Raw genomic sequence first — 13,580 nt, 5'->3', positions numbered from 1 at the left:
GGTTGAACCTCTGCCTCCTGGCCAACCAGGCGGCCCCCTCTCGCCCTTGAGCCCTACGCCAGATCCCAGAACGTTATAAATGCGAGATCAGGGCGTTTTTACATACTGCTGTTGGTTCCCGGTTCGCCTTTCGTACCCTGAGGGCCTGTGGGTCCAGTTTCGCCCTTGTTTCCCTTAGGCGCTATAGGTTGGAGAAAAGATAGGGGCTCTAAATAGATAACTGACTGTACGCACATACCGCTACTGACTGCCTTCGCGTCTGGCTTGCTTCCGTCAGCAACAACTTTGTGGAAGTGAAACAAGGAACTGAAAGCATCTCAAAAAAAGATATACCAGCCGTAGTGACGCCGCATCCTCCTCCGATATCTCCCTTATCTCCTTTCGTTCCGTCTTTTCCTGCGGGACCTAACGTAGCGAAGTTTCGAGTTAAAAGAACAGGCCAGTATCCGTTCGTCTGGCGCTAACCTCGCAGCCCATCTCGACCGTCTCGACCAGGAATGTTCCTCAGGCCATTAACAACTAAACTTTCCAATACCTTTACCTGTATAACGCATTTTTTAGCGAAAAAAGTATCGCAGGAGACTAGGGAGTACTTTGGTAGTAAGATCGGAAAGGCTTTCAGAACTGACGAGTTCGTGGCATAACAGGGAAAGAGACAGAAATACGAGCATATGAATCCCTTGCATGTTGTCTGAAGACTGAACAAAGAAACTATGCGCGAGCACGTAAATAAGAAACAGGAATTCCCCTGCAGGTTATTGAGATAACGAGACCGCTTCCCACTTCCCCATTCATCTTATCAAACGGAAATCTATCAACTTGCTTTATACTATCAATAGCCAATGAGACACCAAAGGAACTGCACGTACTACCTTATCTGGGGGCTATCTAATTAACCTAGCAAGTGCATGAGCTTACCAGATATTGTTTCTTCTGCAACCCATTGAAATAATACAAAAATATTTTCCACAAATATAAGAGCATTGGCGATACATTGAAAAGAAAATTGCTCAAACTGCGTTCACAGTTCACTTTACCTCAAAAAGTGGCAATACCGTTCGATTCCAATTATCGTTCCAACGCGCAGATTGAAAGTATTTCAAATTCGCGCGAAACGCATCTAATTCTGACGAATGGGACGCGGGAAAATCCCGAGCTAAGCGCTAAAAAACCAACGCGTCTATTTTTAAAACTCCGTGCATGCATTCCCTATTTTTACTTGAATTTGAGAGGACAGGTCTTGAGCGGAGCGAAACACCAAACCGTTTACACCGTGCCTCACTAACTCATGAAGACTTAACGCGAAAAAAATTATAAAATATATAAAGCCAATTCATTTAGAATTACCAATTAAAATCGATTGCACAAACGGGTAGACCACAGCCAAACATATCAACAACCTAATTCAATTGATTTTGGTAGGGGTTCCTAATTAAAATATTTTTTATTAAACACCTACTTTCATTGGTAAATCAAAACCGGATGAGGATTTATGAAGGCAAACGCCCAAATCAGCTGAGCCTAAACCCAAGCTCTATACTTGGCTAGAAAATTAATTTTTAATTGCCTAATAGAAGGGGATAGTCTTCTGCTTCTAGCCAAGGAAGACAGAAGGTCACACGCTCAAATTCTTTACTAGACATCAGCTCCTCATAGTATTTCTTTTGAGGGCCTTTGCCTATGGGGGACAGAGACTTGTTTCATGTGGGAGTGCATAGTCTTATTTACCTGTTATTACGCAAAGTAATGAAGGCAAGTGAGACTGCCCCTCTTTAGCAAATGATTCATATTCTAATATTAATTAAAATAGTATTGAAATGCTCCTCTATGTATCTCACTTTCTATTGCATTTAGTAGTATGGAGAAATCCTCGTCCTCTATAGACAAAATTCGCCCAAATTTCAATTAGGAATTCTGCTATTTTACCCGTCCAGCTTGTGCTACTTAGTAGAAGGAATGGCCTATCAGATCGAAGCTCAATCCCGCCGTTTTCCTTTCGCGTAAAAACGGTCTCCTCTACCCTAGTACCTGGCTGCAAAGCCACTTTGTTCTGCCTGGAAAAAACGCCTCTAGACTCAATTATCAAAGCCCAGTGCTCGTACCAAGGCTGGGACCGAAAACATTGATACTTTTTGGATAGACGTACAAACAACTAAAGATTCATTTCAAATAAATTTCCTAAATAATTTTAAATCAGCCCTACGTCGTGTTTAACATCTAGCGGCGTTTTCTTGAACATTTCTGGCGGTCTATCGTACACCGTAAGGGCTCTAATAAAACGTAAATATTCTATAGACTAAATTTTATTTAATCTGTGAGCTGACTCTATGTTCCAATTCTTTTTCAGGTCCTCTCTCATAGCGCGCGTCACGCACAAATTAGAGCGCGCGAAACGACCGAGAATTTGCTCGTAAATCCGAGCAATTCGGACGAGAGGATGCCCCGGACGTAAGGCCATTTGAAGTATCGTGTAGCTATAGTTGTGCCAGTCGACAACCACGTGACTCCCGCACAAAAACGCGACGGAGTGAAGTGCAAAGAGAGTGGGAATCGCGGGAGAATTCTATAGAAACGGGTCGCCATGGCAACCGGATATTGTATACACATACTTGAACTAAGAATTGTTTGGGACGTCTCATATAAAAGAGTAAGATGACTAGAAGCTGGGCGAGTTGAATAAGCGTTTTGATGACGTAACGGAGTAGTTTTGGTAAAAATTTCACTAGATTATTGATTTTTGATATGTAATCTATTGTTTATTGCTATCTATGCACCTTCTATCCATTTTGTTAGATCGGATAGGGCCACGACTTCTATCTGGCTGTGATTGGTTAGTTTTTGTAGAGGAGCGGAGCCTCCGCGGGCACGTGACGTCGTTTATTTGAATTCTCGGTGCGATACGGGTTCGTTTACCTGATAAACCGATGAGATCGACTCGGAATCCTGCGTCTGCGAACGAGAGGGCGTGGTATTGCATTCGCGGGCTTCGTCCGACGTCTCCCAAGACGACAACGCCGACGGTTCCCGATTGGGGCCTCAATCGCCAAAATAGAACTCGAGCGAGTAGAATCAGAACTGGAGAGAACAAAACGAGCACCGCTAGTTCCATTATACGACCATTTCGTAGCAAAAACGCGAGAAAAGTGACCCAAATAACGTACGCTAAAGCAAATTTACGGCACCACGTGGGGAGGAAAACTCGACACAAATCAATATCAAAACATGAAATAAGAGCAAAAAAACGAACAGAGAATGTGAATTTTTCCGAGCGCGCGCTAGCAGCAGTTTGATAAATAATCCCTCTTCCCTCAGTCGTCGAACTTTCGATTCGGATTCACCCCAAACAAGCGCATTCGTATCTCAGGCAACATCTAAAAAAGACATAAATCCTCATACGGGACCCAGGTAAAATTAACCACGCCTACTTGATGACTAATGAGGTCCAAACGACTATCCAATGTATTCACGACTTTGATTCGGCCTTCTTGGGCGTGAAGCTCCACGCCACCAGACCTAAACGTCATATTATACGGTTCTTGTATTTATCCGGGTACTTACACGTCGGCTCCTAGAAAGGAAGTCTCGTCTACCGTTATTTTGACTGATTTCTTTGTTCCTCTTTCGTATTCTTGAACTGCTGGGGAGCATGCGCTCTATATTCAGTCATGGGTGTTGCTAAGGAGTTTTTGGACACGCCCTCTACTCACTTTGACAAATGAGAGATCAGCTTTCCGGCATTTGATAATAACTTGCGATTCCAACAGCTGAAACAGTCCCTGGAAACGGGTTGCTAGGGAAACCATAGAGAAAAGGGTTCTTTTGCTTACTTGAACTATTAGTCCTCTGAGTAGATTCTGATATTGGCCCGTGTTCTGTGTGACGACGGAGAGACGGTCGCGCGCCGACTCCAGCAGTGTCTAAAAGGCGGGAACCAATCAGAGACGAGCCGGGACACGCCTACTCCATTTCATTCAGATTCTTCTAACCTTTATTTGATCGTCTCGCTGCTTCAGGACTTTCAATCGCGACTGATTCAACTGATTCGAGCGTTGGCTAACGGCGGGAGATCGTGAAACGCGACGGTGAGCCCCCTTTGGGGGAGATCGCTTACATTTTCTTTTGGAGTTCGATTTGCTTGTCTTTCTTTTCGTAAATGGCCATGATTTTGAGCTTTTCCTGCTGCACGAGACGTCCTTTTTCGATGCTGAACTCCTCCTCGGCCTAAATAGAGAAATAGATCTAGGAAAGACCCTTTTTTATCGACGCTAACCTTAGCGGCGATTTCTTCGGCTTTTTCCTGAGCTTCTTGATTAATAAAAGCGATCATGTGTTTAATCTATCCATCGAAACGTCTAAAAGTGCTTCGAACGATCCGTCTTCGCCTTCCTTACTTGCTTTTCGACATCTTCGTCGCTCAACGCCATCTTCGCAGATCACGTGTGTCTCTTAGGAGGTGTTCGTCACGTGAAAATCAAACACGCCGCGGTGCGTGCGTTAGCTAAACTTTATTGATCCCTAGCAATAATTTTTCGTCGCGACTCGCATGCACCCTAATTAATAAACAATGCGATATAAAGCAAGACATGCAAGTTCTGAGTATGAATAGCTCCCATTAGTGTGAGAACACAACATGCAAGGGGCGAAAACAACAACGCGTGCGCGGCATATACAATATGACTTGCAAGGAATCCGCCTTGGCTTTTGTAAAAATCTAGGATAATCATTATATAACTAAATCATCTCACTGACTACTCAGAAACGTCTTCGAACGCCTAGAGAAAATGAGATATAGAATACGCCCCTATGGTGTTGGTTTTTTTCATTACACCAAGTAAATTTTTTGGCTCTAGTGAACATTTTTCTGTATCACCGCTACTTCCGAATGTCAATTTCTGTGCAAGTGCAGATCCTCTACGAGATTTCTTCTCTCTAGTGACGGTGATTGAGCATGGGATTATATATTAATTAATTAATCAACATAAGTGTTTGGCTCACCTAGATAAACAGGGCGTTGTTGCAGCAGATCCGCTACGCATTAGTAGCGGAGACGGGACGGAAGTTGATAGAGAAAAATGACCCGTTTCCCTTGAAAAGGAATCGTTTTGGCAATAGAAGCTATTGATTCAATACCAGTTGGGATTATGTCTAGGAGTGGGTGTAGAGCTTTCAGTGAAGGAACTTGTTAGTTGAGGTTGAAATGAGTCTTCAGATGGAGCAGGGGGAAGTCGGTCTATAAACAATAGAGGCGAGAGTTTCTAGTTTCTAAATAAGGAAGGCGTTTCCAAATAAGGAAGGCGAGACTTTCTAGTTTCTAAATAAGGAAGGCGAGACTTTCTAGTTTCTAAACAATGAAGGCGAGACTTTCTAGTTTCTAAATAAGGCAGGCGAGAGTTTCTAGTTTCTAAACAATGAAGGCGAGACTACATCTAATAAACTACATCTACTACAACTGCTTCATCTACTACAACTACTTCATCTACTACAACTACTACATCTACTACAACTGCTTCATCTACTACAATTACTTCATCTACTACAACTGCTTCATCTACTACAACTACTTCATCTACTACAACTACTACATCTACTACAACTGCTTCATCTACTACAACTGCTTCATCTGCTACAACTACTACAACTGCTTCATCTACTACAACTGCTTCATCTGCTACAACTACAACTGCTTCATCTACTACAACTGCTTCATCTACTACAACTGCTTCATCTACTACAACTGCTTCATCTGCTACAACTACTACAACTGCTTCATCTACTACAACTGCTTCATCTGCTACAACTACTACAACTGCTTCATCTACTACAACTACTTCATCTACTACAACTACTACATCTACTACAGCTGCTTCATCTACTACAATTACTTCATCTACTACAACTGCTTCATCTACTACAACTACTTCATCTACTACAACTACTACATCTACTACAACTACAACTGCTTCATCTGCTACAACTACTACAACTGCTTCATCTACTACAACTGCTTCATCTGCTACAACTACTACAACTGCTTCATCTACTACAACTACTTCATCTACTACAACTACTACATCTACTACAACTGCTTCATCTACTACAATTACTTCATCTACTACAACTGCTTCATCTACTACAACTACTTCATCTACTACAACTACTACATCTACTACAACTACAACTGCTTCATCTGCTACAACTACTACAACTGCTTCATCTACTACAACTGCTTCATCTGCTACAACTACTACAACTGCTTCATCTACTACAACTGCTTCATCTACTACAACTACTTCATCTACTACAACTGCTTCATCTACTACAACTGCTTCATCTACTACAACTGCTTCATCTACTACAACTGCTTCATCTGCTACAACTACTACAACTGCTTCATCTACTACAACTGCTTCATCTGCTACAACTACTACAATTGCTTCATCTACTACAACTGCTTCATCTACTACAACTGCTTCATCTACTACAACGGCTACAACTACTACAACGACTACAACGGCTACAACTACTACAAAGGCTACAACTACTACAAAGGCTACAACTACTACAAAGGCTACAACTACTACAACGGCTACAACTACTACAACGACTACAACGGCTACAACTACTACAACGGCTACAACGGCTACAACTACTACAAAGGCTACAACGACTACAACGGCTACAACGACTACAACGGCTACAACGGCTACAAAGGCTACAACAACTACAACGGCTACAAAGGCTACAACGACTACAACGGCTACAACAACTACAACGGCTACAAAGGCTACAACTACTACAACGGCTACAACGGCTACAACTACTACAACGGCTACAACGGCTACAACGACTACAACGGCTACAACTACTACAACGGCTACAACGGCTACAACGACTACAACGGCTACAAAGGCTACAACGGCTACAACTACTACAACGGCTACAACGGCTACAACGACTACAAAGGCTACAACAACTACAACGGCTACAACGGCTACAAAGGCTACAACGGCTACAACTACTACAAAGGCTACAACTACTACAAAGGCTACAACTACTACAAAGGCTACAACTACTACAACGGCTACAACTACTACAACGACTACAACGGCTACAACGGCTACAAAGGCTACAACGGCTACAACTACTACAACGGCTACAACGGCTACAACGACTACAACGGCTACAACGGCTACAACAACTACAACGGCTACAAAGGCTACAACGACTACAACGGCTACAACAACTACAACGGCTACAAAGGCTACAACGACTACAACGGCTACAACGGCTACAAAGGCTACAACGGCTACAACGGCTACAACTACTACAACGGCTACAACGGCTACAACGACTACAAAGGCTACAACAACTACAACGGCTACAAAGGCTACAACTACTACAACGGCTACAACGACTACAACGGCTACAACTACTACAACGGCTACAACGACTACAACGGCTACAAAGGCTACAACGGCTACAACTACTACAACGGCTACAACGGCTACAAGGACTACAACGGCTACAACGGCTACAACGACTACAACGGCTACAAAGGCTACAACGGCTACAACTACCACAACGGCTACAACGGCTACAACGACTACAACGGCTACAACGACTACAACGGCTACAACGGCTACAAAGGCTACAACAACTACAACGGCTACAAAGGCTACAAAGACTACAACGGCTACAACAACTACAACGGCTACAAAGGCTACAACTACTACAACGGCTACAACGGCTACAACTACTACAACGGCTACAACGACTACAACGGCTACAAAGGCTACAACTACTACAACGGCTACAACGGCTACAACGGCTACAACGGCTACAACGGCTACAACTACTACAACGGCTACAACGACTACAACGGCTACAACGGCTACAAAGGCTACAACGGCTACAACTACTACAACGGCTACAACGGCTACAACGGCTACAACGGCTACAACGGCTACAACGACTACAACGGCTACAACGGCTACAAAGGCTACAACAACTACAACGGCTACAAAGGCTACAACGACTACAACGGCTACAACAACTACAACGGCTACAAAGGCTACAACGACTACAACGGCTACAACGGCTACAAAGGCTACAACGGCTACAACGGCTACAACGGCTACAACGACTACAACGGCTACAACGGCTACAAAGGCTACAACAACTACAACGGCTACAAAGGCTACAACGACTACAACGGCTACAACAACTACAACGGCTACAAAGGCTACAACGACTACAACGGCTACAACGGCTACAACGGCTACAAAGGCTACAACAACTACAAAGGCTACAACTACTACAACGGCTACAACGGCTACAACGACTACAAAGGCTACAACAACTACAACGGCTACAAAGGCTACAACGACTACAACGGCTACAACTACTACAACGGCTACAACGGCTACAAAGGCTACAACGGCTACAACGACTACAACGGCTACAAAGGCTACAACAACTACAACGGCTACAAAGGCTACAACGACTACAACGGCTACAACTACTACAACGGCTACAACTACTACAAGGACTACAACGGCTACAACGGCTACAACGACTACAACGGCTACAACTACTACAACGGCTACAACGGCTACAAGGACTACAACGGCTACAACGGCTACAACGACTACAACGGCTACAAAGGCTACAACGGCTACAACTACTACAACGGCTACAACGGCTACAACGACTACAACGGCTACAACGACTACAACGGCTACAACGGCTACAAAGGCTACAACAACTACAACGGCTACAAAGGCTACAACGACTACAACGGCTACAACAACTACAACGGCTACAAAGGCTACAACTACTACAACGGCTACAAAGGCTACAACTACTACAACGGCTACAACGGCTACAACGGCTACAACTACTACAACGGCTACAACGACTACAACGGCTACAACAACTACAACGGCTACAAAGGCTACAACGACTACAACGGCTACAACTACTACAACGGCTACAACGGCTACAACGACTACAACGGCTACAAAGGCTACAACGGCTACAACGACTACAAAGGCTACAACAACTACAACGGCTACAAAGGCTACAACGACTACAACGGCTACAACTACTACAACGGCTACAACTACTACAACGGCTACAACGGCTACAACGACTACAACGGCTACAAAGGCTACAACGGCTACAACTACTACAACGGCTACAACGGCTACAACGGCTACAAGGACTACAACGGCTACAACGGCTACAACGACTACAACGGCTACAAAGGCTACAACAACTACAACGGCTACAAAGGCTACAACGACTACAACGGCTACAACAACTACAACGGCTACAAAGGCTACAACTACTACAACGGCTACAACGGCTACAACTACTACAACGGCTACAACGGCTACAACTACTACAACGGCTACAACGACTACAACGGCTACAACTACTACAACGGCTACAAAGGCTACAACAACTACAACGGCTACAAAGGCTACAACGACTACAACGGCTACAACTACTACAACGGCTACAACGGCTACAACGACTACAACGGCTACAACGGCTACAAAGGCTACAACGGCTACAACGGCTACAACTACTACAACGGCTACAACGGCTACAACGGCTACAACGACTACAACGGCTACAAAGGCTACAACAACTACAACGGCTACAAAGGCTACAACGACTACAACGGCTACAACTACTACAACGGCTACAACTACTACAAGGACTACAACGGCTACAACGGCTACAACGACTACAACGGCTACAACTACTACAACGGCTACAACGGCTACAAGGACTACAACGGCTACAACGGCTACAACGACTACAACGGCTACAAAGGCTACAACGGCTACAACTACTACAACGGCTACAACGGCTACAACGACTACAACGGCTACAACGACTACAACGGCTACAACGGCTACAAAGGCTACAACAACTACAACGGCTACAAAGGCTACAACGACTACAACGGCTACAACAACTACAACGGCTACAAAGGCTACAACTACTACAACGGCTACAACGGCTACAACTACTACAACGGCTACAACGACTACAACGGCTACAAAGGCTACAACAACTACAACGGCTACAAAGGCTACAACGACTACAACGGCTACAACTACTACAACGGCTACAACGGCTACAACGACTACAACGGCTACAAAGGCTACAACGGCTACAACGACTACAAAGGCTACAACAACTACAACGGCTACAAAGGCTACAACGACTACAACGGCTACAACTACTACAACGGCTACAACGGCTACAACTACTACAACGGCTACAACGGCTACAACGACTACAAAGGCTACAACGGCTACAACTACTACAACGGCTACAACGGCTACAACGGCTACAAGGACTACAACGGCTACAACGGCTACAACGACTACAACGGCTACAAAGGCTACAACAACTACAACGGCTACAAAGGCTACAACGACTACAACGGCTACAACAACTACAACGGCTACAAAGGCTACAACTACTACAACGGCTACAACGGCTACAACTACTACAACGGCTACAACGGCTACAACTACTACAACGGCTACAACGACTACAACGGCTACAACGGCTACAAAGGCTACAACGACTACAACGGCTACAACTACTACAACGGCTACAACGGCTACAAAGGCTACAACTACTACAACGGCTACAACGGCTACAACGGCTACAACGACTACAACGGCTACAACTACTACAACGGCTACAACGGCTACAACGGCTACAACGACTACAACGGCTACAACGGTACAACGGCTACAACTACTACAACGGCTACAACGGCTACAACTACTACAACGGCTACAACGGCTACAACGACTACAACGGCTACAACGACTACAACGGCTACAACTACTACAACGGCTACAACGGCTACAACGGCTACAACGGCTACAACTACTACAACGGCTACAACGACTACAAAGGCTACAACAACTACAACGGCTACAAAGGCTACAACGACTACAAAGGCTACAACGGCTACAACTACTACAACGGCTACAACTGCTACAACGGCTACAACTACTACAACGGCTACAACGGCTACAACGGCTACAACGGCTACAACGGCTACAACGACTACAAAGGCTACAACAACTACAACGGCTACAAAGGCTACAACGACTACAACGGCTACAACGGCTACAACTACTACAACGGCTACAACTGCTACAACGGCTACAACTACTACAACGACTACAACGGCTACAACGACTACAACGGCTACAAAGGCTACAACGGCTACAACTACTACAACGACTACAACTGCTTCATCTACTACAACTGCTTCATCTACTACAACTACTACATCTACTACAACTACTACAACTGCTTCATCTACTACAACTGCTTCATCTGCTACAACTGCTTCATCTACTACAACTACTACATCTACTACAACTGCTTTATCTACTACAACTGCTTCATCTACTCCCCCTTGGCTGAACCCTGTCTATTGTTTTACCGTCTTCTTGACTTGATGACGTTGTTGTTGTGGTTGAGGATTTATCTTTGGTGGTCCAGACTAAAGAAGATGAAAATTCTTTTGGCTATTATTGGATATGATTTCTTACTGAGGCTGAGTAGAAAAGCAAATAGTGAAGCAACGAGAGATTTTATGCTTTGGATGATGTGAAATGGGGACGTCTATAGCAAAAAATCAATTCTAGTCTCGTTTTTTTGGAGAAATGGTTAATTATTACCAATTTTTTCCTCGTCATCTTTTCTCGTATAAACGCCGTCTAATTGGAAACTAGTCACTGTGATATTAATCAACTGTAAAAATTATTACTTTTGATAGGTAAGGATCACTCAAAACTTGGCCTATAGTAGGTCTGGTGGAAAAAGAAACGGAATTTAGGCCTTCTACAAATTCATTTCTCGTTCTTCTCACCGAGAAATTGGATCAGGATTAAGCATTGCTCTAAGAAGTCGTTTCAAATCAGGAGATAAGCCTATGAGGTATGGATAAAATAATTCAAATTATGTATTAATATTGAATTGCCTTCTAGAGTGGTTTCTGGTATGTGGCCGCTTCGTAGAACGTGCCACGCTTCTCCGAAACTCGGCAATTCAATATCGCAGGAAAGCTCAAGAAGAGTCATACCCAGACTAGAGAAATTAATATATAAAATCAGATTTTAATTGGGAGATGAGACCTGAAGACGTCAGCTGGTTTTCCAAATTGATTTTGTAGCAATTCAGGTGCAAGATACTTGGGATCTCCCTCTTGGGCGTCATAAAGATTATTCTAAAGGAAAAAATCAATATTATTTATTTATTATGGTGTATTTTGGTTTGCTTTTGAGATGTCAGTCATGAGGCCAAAGTCTCCAATTTTGCAAATATTGTCTTCGGTTATGAATATGTTGTCAGGTTTTATATCAAAATGGCATAAATTGACGTCATGGATATGTTTGAGACCCTTACAGTCACAGAACAAAATTAAATAATTTTAATTATTAGAAAATTAGTCTACCAGGGCTAAGTCAGCGAAACAATTCTTGACAAAATCTTCATCAAATGGACCTTGGCATTGTTCTTCATAGTCTCTAAGGCTAGAGAAAAATAGATAAATAAATCAATAGGACTCTTATCTAACCTCTTATGACAAAGTTCCGTTTGAATGTACAAATGAGCCCTAATGAAATTTATTAATTATTTTTTCGGAATGTATTAATAATTACCTCTCTTCCCAGGCTTTGTAAAATCGAACGCAATTTGGATGAGGCGTCAGTCTCTCGTGCTGACACACCTCCTGGATCTTTTGACTTCTATACATAAAATTCATTAATTGGATTTATTTTATTGATAAAAGTATTGCCTGTCTAAATCGCCTCTGTAGCCTTGTCTAGTCTTTTTTACAGCGTAATATTTCCCGTCCTCTTTAGAACGAACTTTGAAGACCTCTCCAAAAGATCCCACCCCAATTTTCCTCTCCACAACAAAACACTAAGGAAATATCATAGAGCCAAATTATATATAGAAATATTGCTTACCTGATCAAAGTAAGTCTGCTGAATGTCGCAGCTATAATGTGGACTTGTTAAAACTAATAGCAATACATGACGTCACGACATTGCAGTATGTGAAGACTTACGATCTGTTGCTGCACTAGACACGCCCACCGATCTCGGTCCCTCGCAAAACGACGTCGATGCGAGGCTTACGCCGCCGAAAACGCGACTTTTTGGAGGTACTGATTTGACTGGCGAACGAGGCACTCGAATAGACGATGGAATAATCGAGCGTCCGCCCGCTCCGATGAGGCGTCCTTCCGATCGCGAGCGACGACGCGGACGGAGGCGCTCCGAGTCTTCGAGGAACGTTGGGACGGGTAAGGGAAGCGGTGGCGATGCCGCTGATCGAGTTCGAGTCGAGTTGCGCGAGCGCGACATTGGTGGAAGGCTTTGGCTCGGTTCCTCGGATGGGGTCCCGATTTCGATCGCGGTTAGGCGAGCATGCGTCGACTTGGATGCTGTGAATCGCGGTCAAAAGGCGAGATGACGGCTTCTTCTTTGGAGAGACCCGCTAAAATTAGTACGGGATATCGACTA

General features: G+C 43.9%; 3 protein-coding genes and 1 long non-coding RNA gene across 4 annotated transcripts; all 4 read right to left on the bottom strand.

The window, feature by feature from the left end:
* Positions 1 to 117: 117 nt before the first annotated feature.
* On the bottom strand, positions 118 to 541 carry LOC136196113 (uncharacterized). The gene is made up of 3 exons (XR_010672087.1): positions 466 to 541; positions 239 to 405; positions 118 to 181 (listed from the first exon to the last, which is right to left on the bottom strand). It is a non-coding gene; the product is annotated as an uncharacterized lncRNA (long non-coding RNA).
* A 408-nt stretch (positions 542 to 949) lies between these two features.
* On the bottom strand, positions 950 to 3,139 carry LOC136196104 (chitobiosyldiphosphodolichol beta-mannosyltransferase-like). The gene is made up of 14 exons (XM_065985615.1): positions 2,914 to 3,139; positions 2,775 to 2,855; positions 2,610 to 2,722; positions 2,325 to 2,563; positions 2,204 to 2,270; positions 2,103 to 2,152; positions 1,927 to 2,054; positions 1,839 to 1,877; positions 1,729 to 1,791; positions 1,568 to 1,678; positions 1,460 to 1,521; positions 1,348 to 1,400; positions 1,220 to 1,295; positions 950 to 1,163 (listed from the first exon to the last, which is right to left on the bottom strand). Exons 1-14 carry the CDS (start codon positions 3,107 to 3,109, stop codon positions 1,029 to 1,031), a joined length of 1,413 nt encoding a protein of 470 aa, XP_065841687.1. The 5' UTR covers positions 3,110 to 3,139; the 3' UTR covers positions 950 to 1,028.
* Positions 3,140 to 3,209: 70 nt separating this feature from the next.
* On the bottom strand, positions 3,210 to 4,460 carry LOC136196109 (V-type proton ATPase subunit E-like). The gene is made up of 9 exons (XM_065985619.1): positions 4,392 to 4,460; positions 4,271 to 4,336; positions 4,112 to 4,221; positions 3,987 to 4,053; positions 3,828 to 3,917; positions 3,708 to 3,776; positions 3,559 to 3,653; positions 3,426 to 3,513; positions 3,210 to 3,371 (listed from the first exon to the last, which is right to left on the bottom strand). The coding sequence occupies exons 1-9, from the start codon at positions 4,422 to 4,424 to the stop codon at positions 3,309 to 3,311; spliced, it is 681 nt and encodes a 226-aa protein (XP_065841691.1). The 5' UTR covers positions 4,425 to 4,460; the 3' UTR covers positions 3,210 to 3,308.
* Positions 4,461 to 4,493: 33 nt separating this feature from the next.
* On the bottom strand, positions 4,494 to 13,576 carry LOC136196103 (membrane-associated tyrosine- and threonine-specific cdc2-inhibitory kinase-like). The gene is made up of 18 exons (XM_065985614.1): positions 13,124 to 13,576; positions 13,023 to 13,075; positions 12,848 to 12,975; positions 12,711 to 12,797; positions 12,626 to 12,664; positions 12,503 to 12,581; positions 12,326 to 12,448; positions 12,183 to 12,274; positions 12,029 to 12,135; positions 11,918 to 11,978; positions 11,816 to 11,858; positions 11,727 to 11,765; positions 11,598 to 11,670; positions 11,489 to 11,548; positions 5,131 to 5,230; positions 4,996 to 5,085; positions 4,827 to 4,929; positions 4,494 to 4,772 (listed from the first exon to the last, which is right to left on the bottom strand). The coding sequence occupies exons 1-18, from the start codon at positions 13,419 to 13,421 to the stop codon at positions 4,749 to 4,751; spliced, it is 1,599 nt and encodes a 532-aa protein (XP_065841686.1). The 5' UTR covers positions 13,422 to 13,576; the 3' UTR covers positions 4,494 to 4,748.
* Positions 13,577 to 13,580: the final 4 nt, after the last annotated feature.

Source organism: Oscarella lobularis, chromosome 15 (genome assembly GCF_947507565.1).
Source record: "Oscarella lobularis chromosome 15, ooOscLobu1.1, whole genome shotgun sequence".
NCBI lineage: Eukaryota > Metazoa > Porifera > Homoscleromorpha > Homosclerophorida > Oscarellidae > Oscarella > Oscarella lobularis.
Note: the sequence above shows the minus strand (reverse complement) of the source record. Positions and strands in the feature narration are given on the sequence as shown.

Coding starts and splice junctions, on each gene's coding strand:
- LOC136196104 (XM_065985615.1), bottom strand. CDS start 3,109: ATGGAACTAGCGGTGCTCGTTTTGTTCTCTCCAGTTCTGATTCTACTC. Junction 2,055..2,102: donor TGTTTTCGGTCCCAGCCTTG/GTACGAGCACTG, acceptor CGTTTTTTCCAG/GCAGAACAAAGTGGCTTTGC. Junction 1,792..1,838: donor ACTACTAAATGCAATAGAAA/GTGAGATACATA, acceptor AATTAATATTAG/AATATGAATCATTTGCTAAA.
- LOC136196109 (XM_065985619.1), bottom strand. CDS start 4,424: ATGGCGTTGAGCGACGAAGATGTCGAAAAGCAA. Junction 4,337..4,391: donor ACGAAGATGTCGAAAAGCAA/GTAAGGAAGGCG, acceptor TTCGATGGATAG/ATTAAACACATGATCGCTTT. Junction 3,918..3,986: donor AGCGAGACGATCAAATAAAG/GTTAGAAGAATC, acceptor CCCGCCTTTTAG/ACACTGCTGGAGTCGGCGCG.
- LOC136196103 (XM_065985614.1), bottom strand. CDS start 13,421: ATGTCGCGCTCGCGCAACTCGACTCGAACTCGATCAGCGGCATCGCCA. Junction 12,275..12,325: donor TCATGACTGACATCTCAAAA/GCAAACCAAAAT, acceptor TTTTTCCTTTAG/AATAATCTTTATGACGCCCA. Junction 11,766..11,815: donor GTGATCCTTACCTATCAAAA/GTAATAATTTTT, acceptor GTTTCCAATTAG/ACGGCGTTTATACGAGAAAA.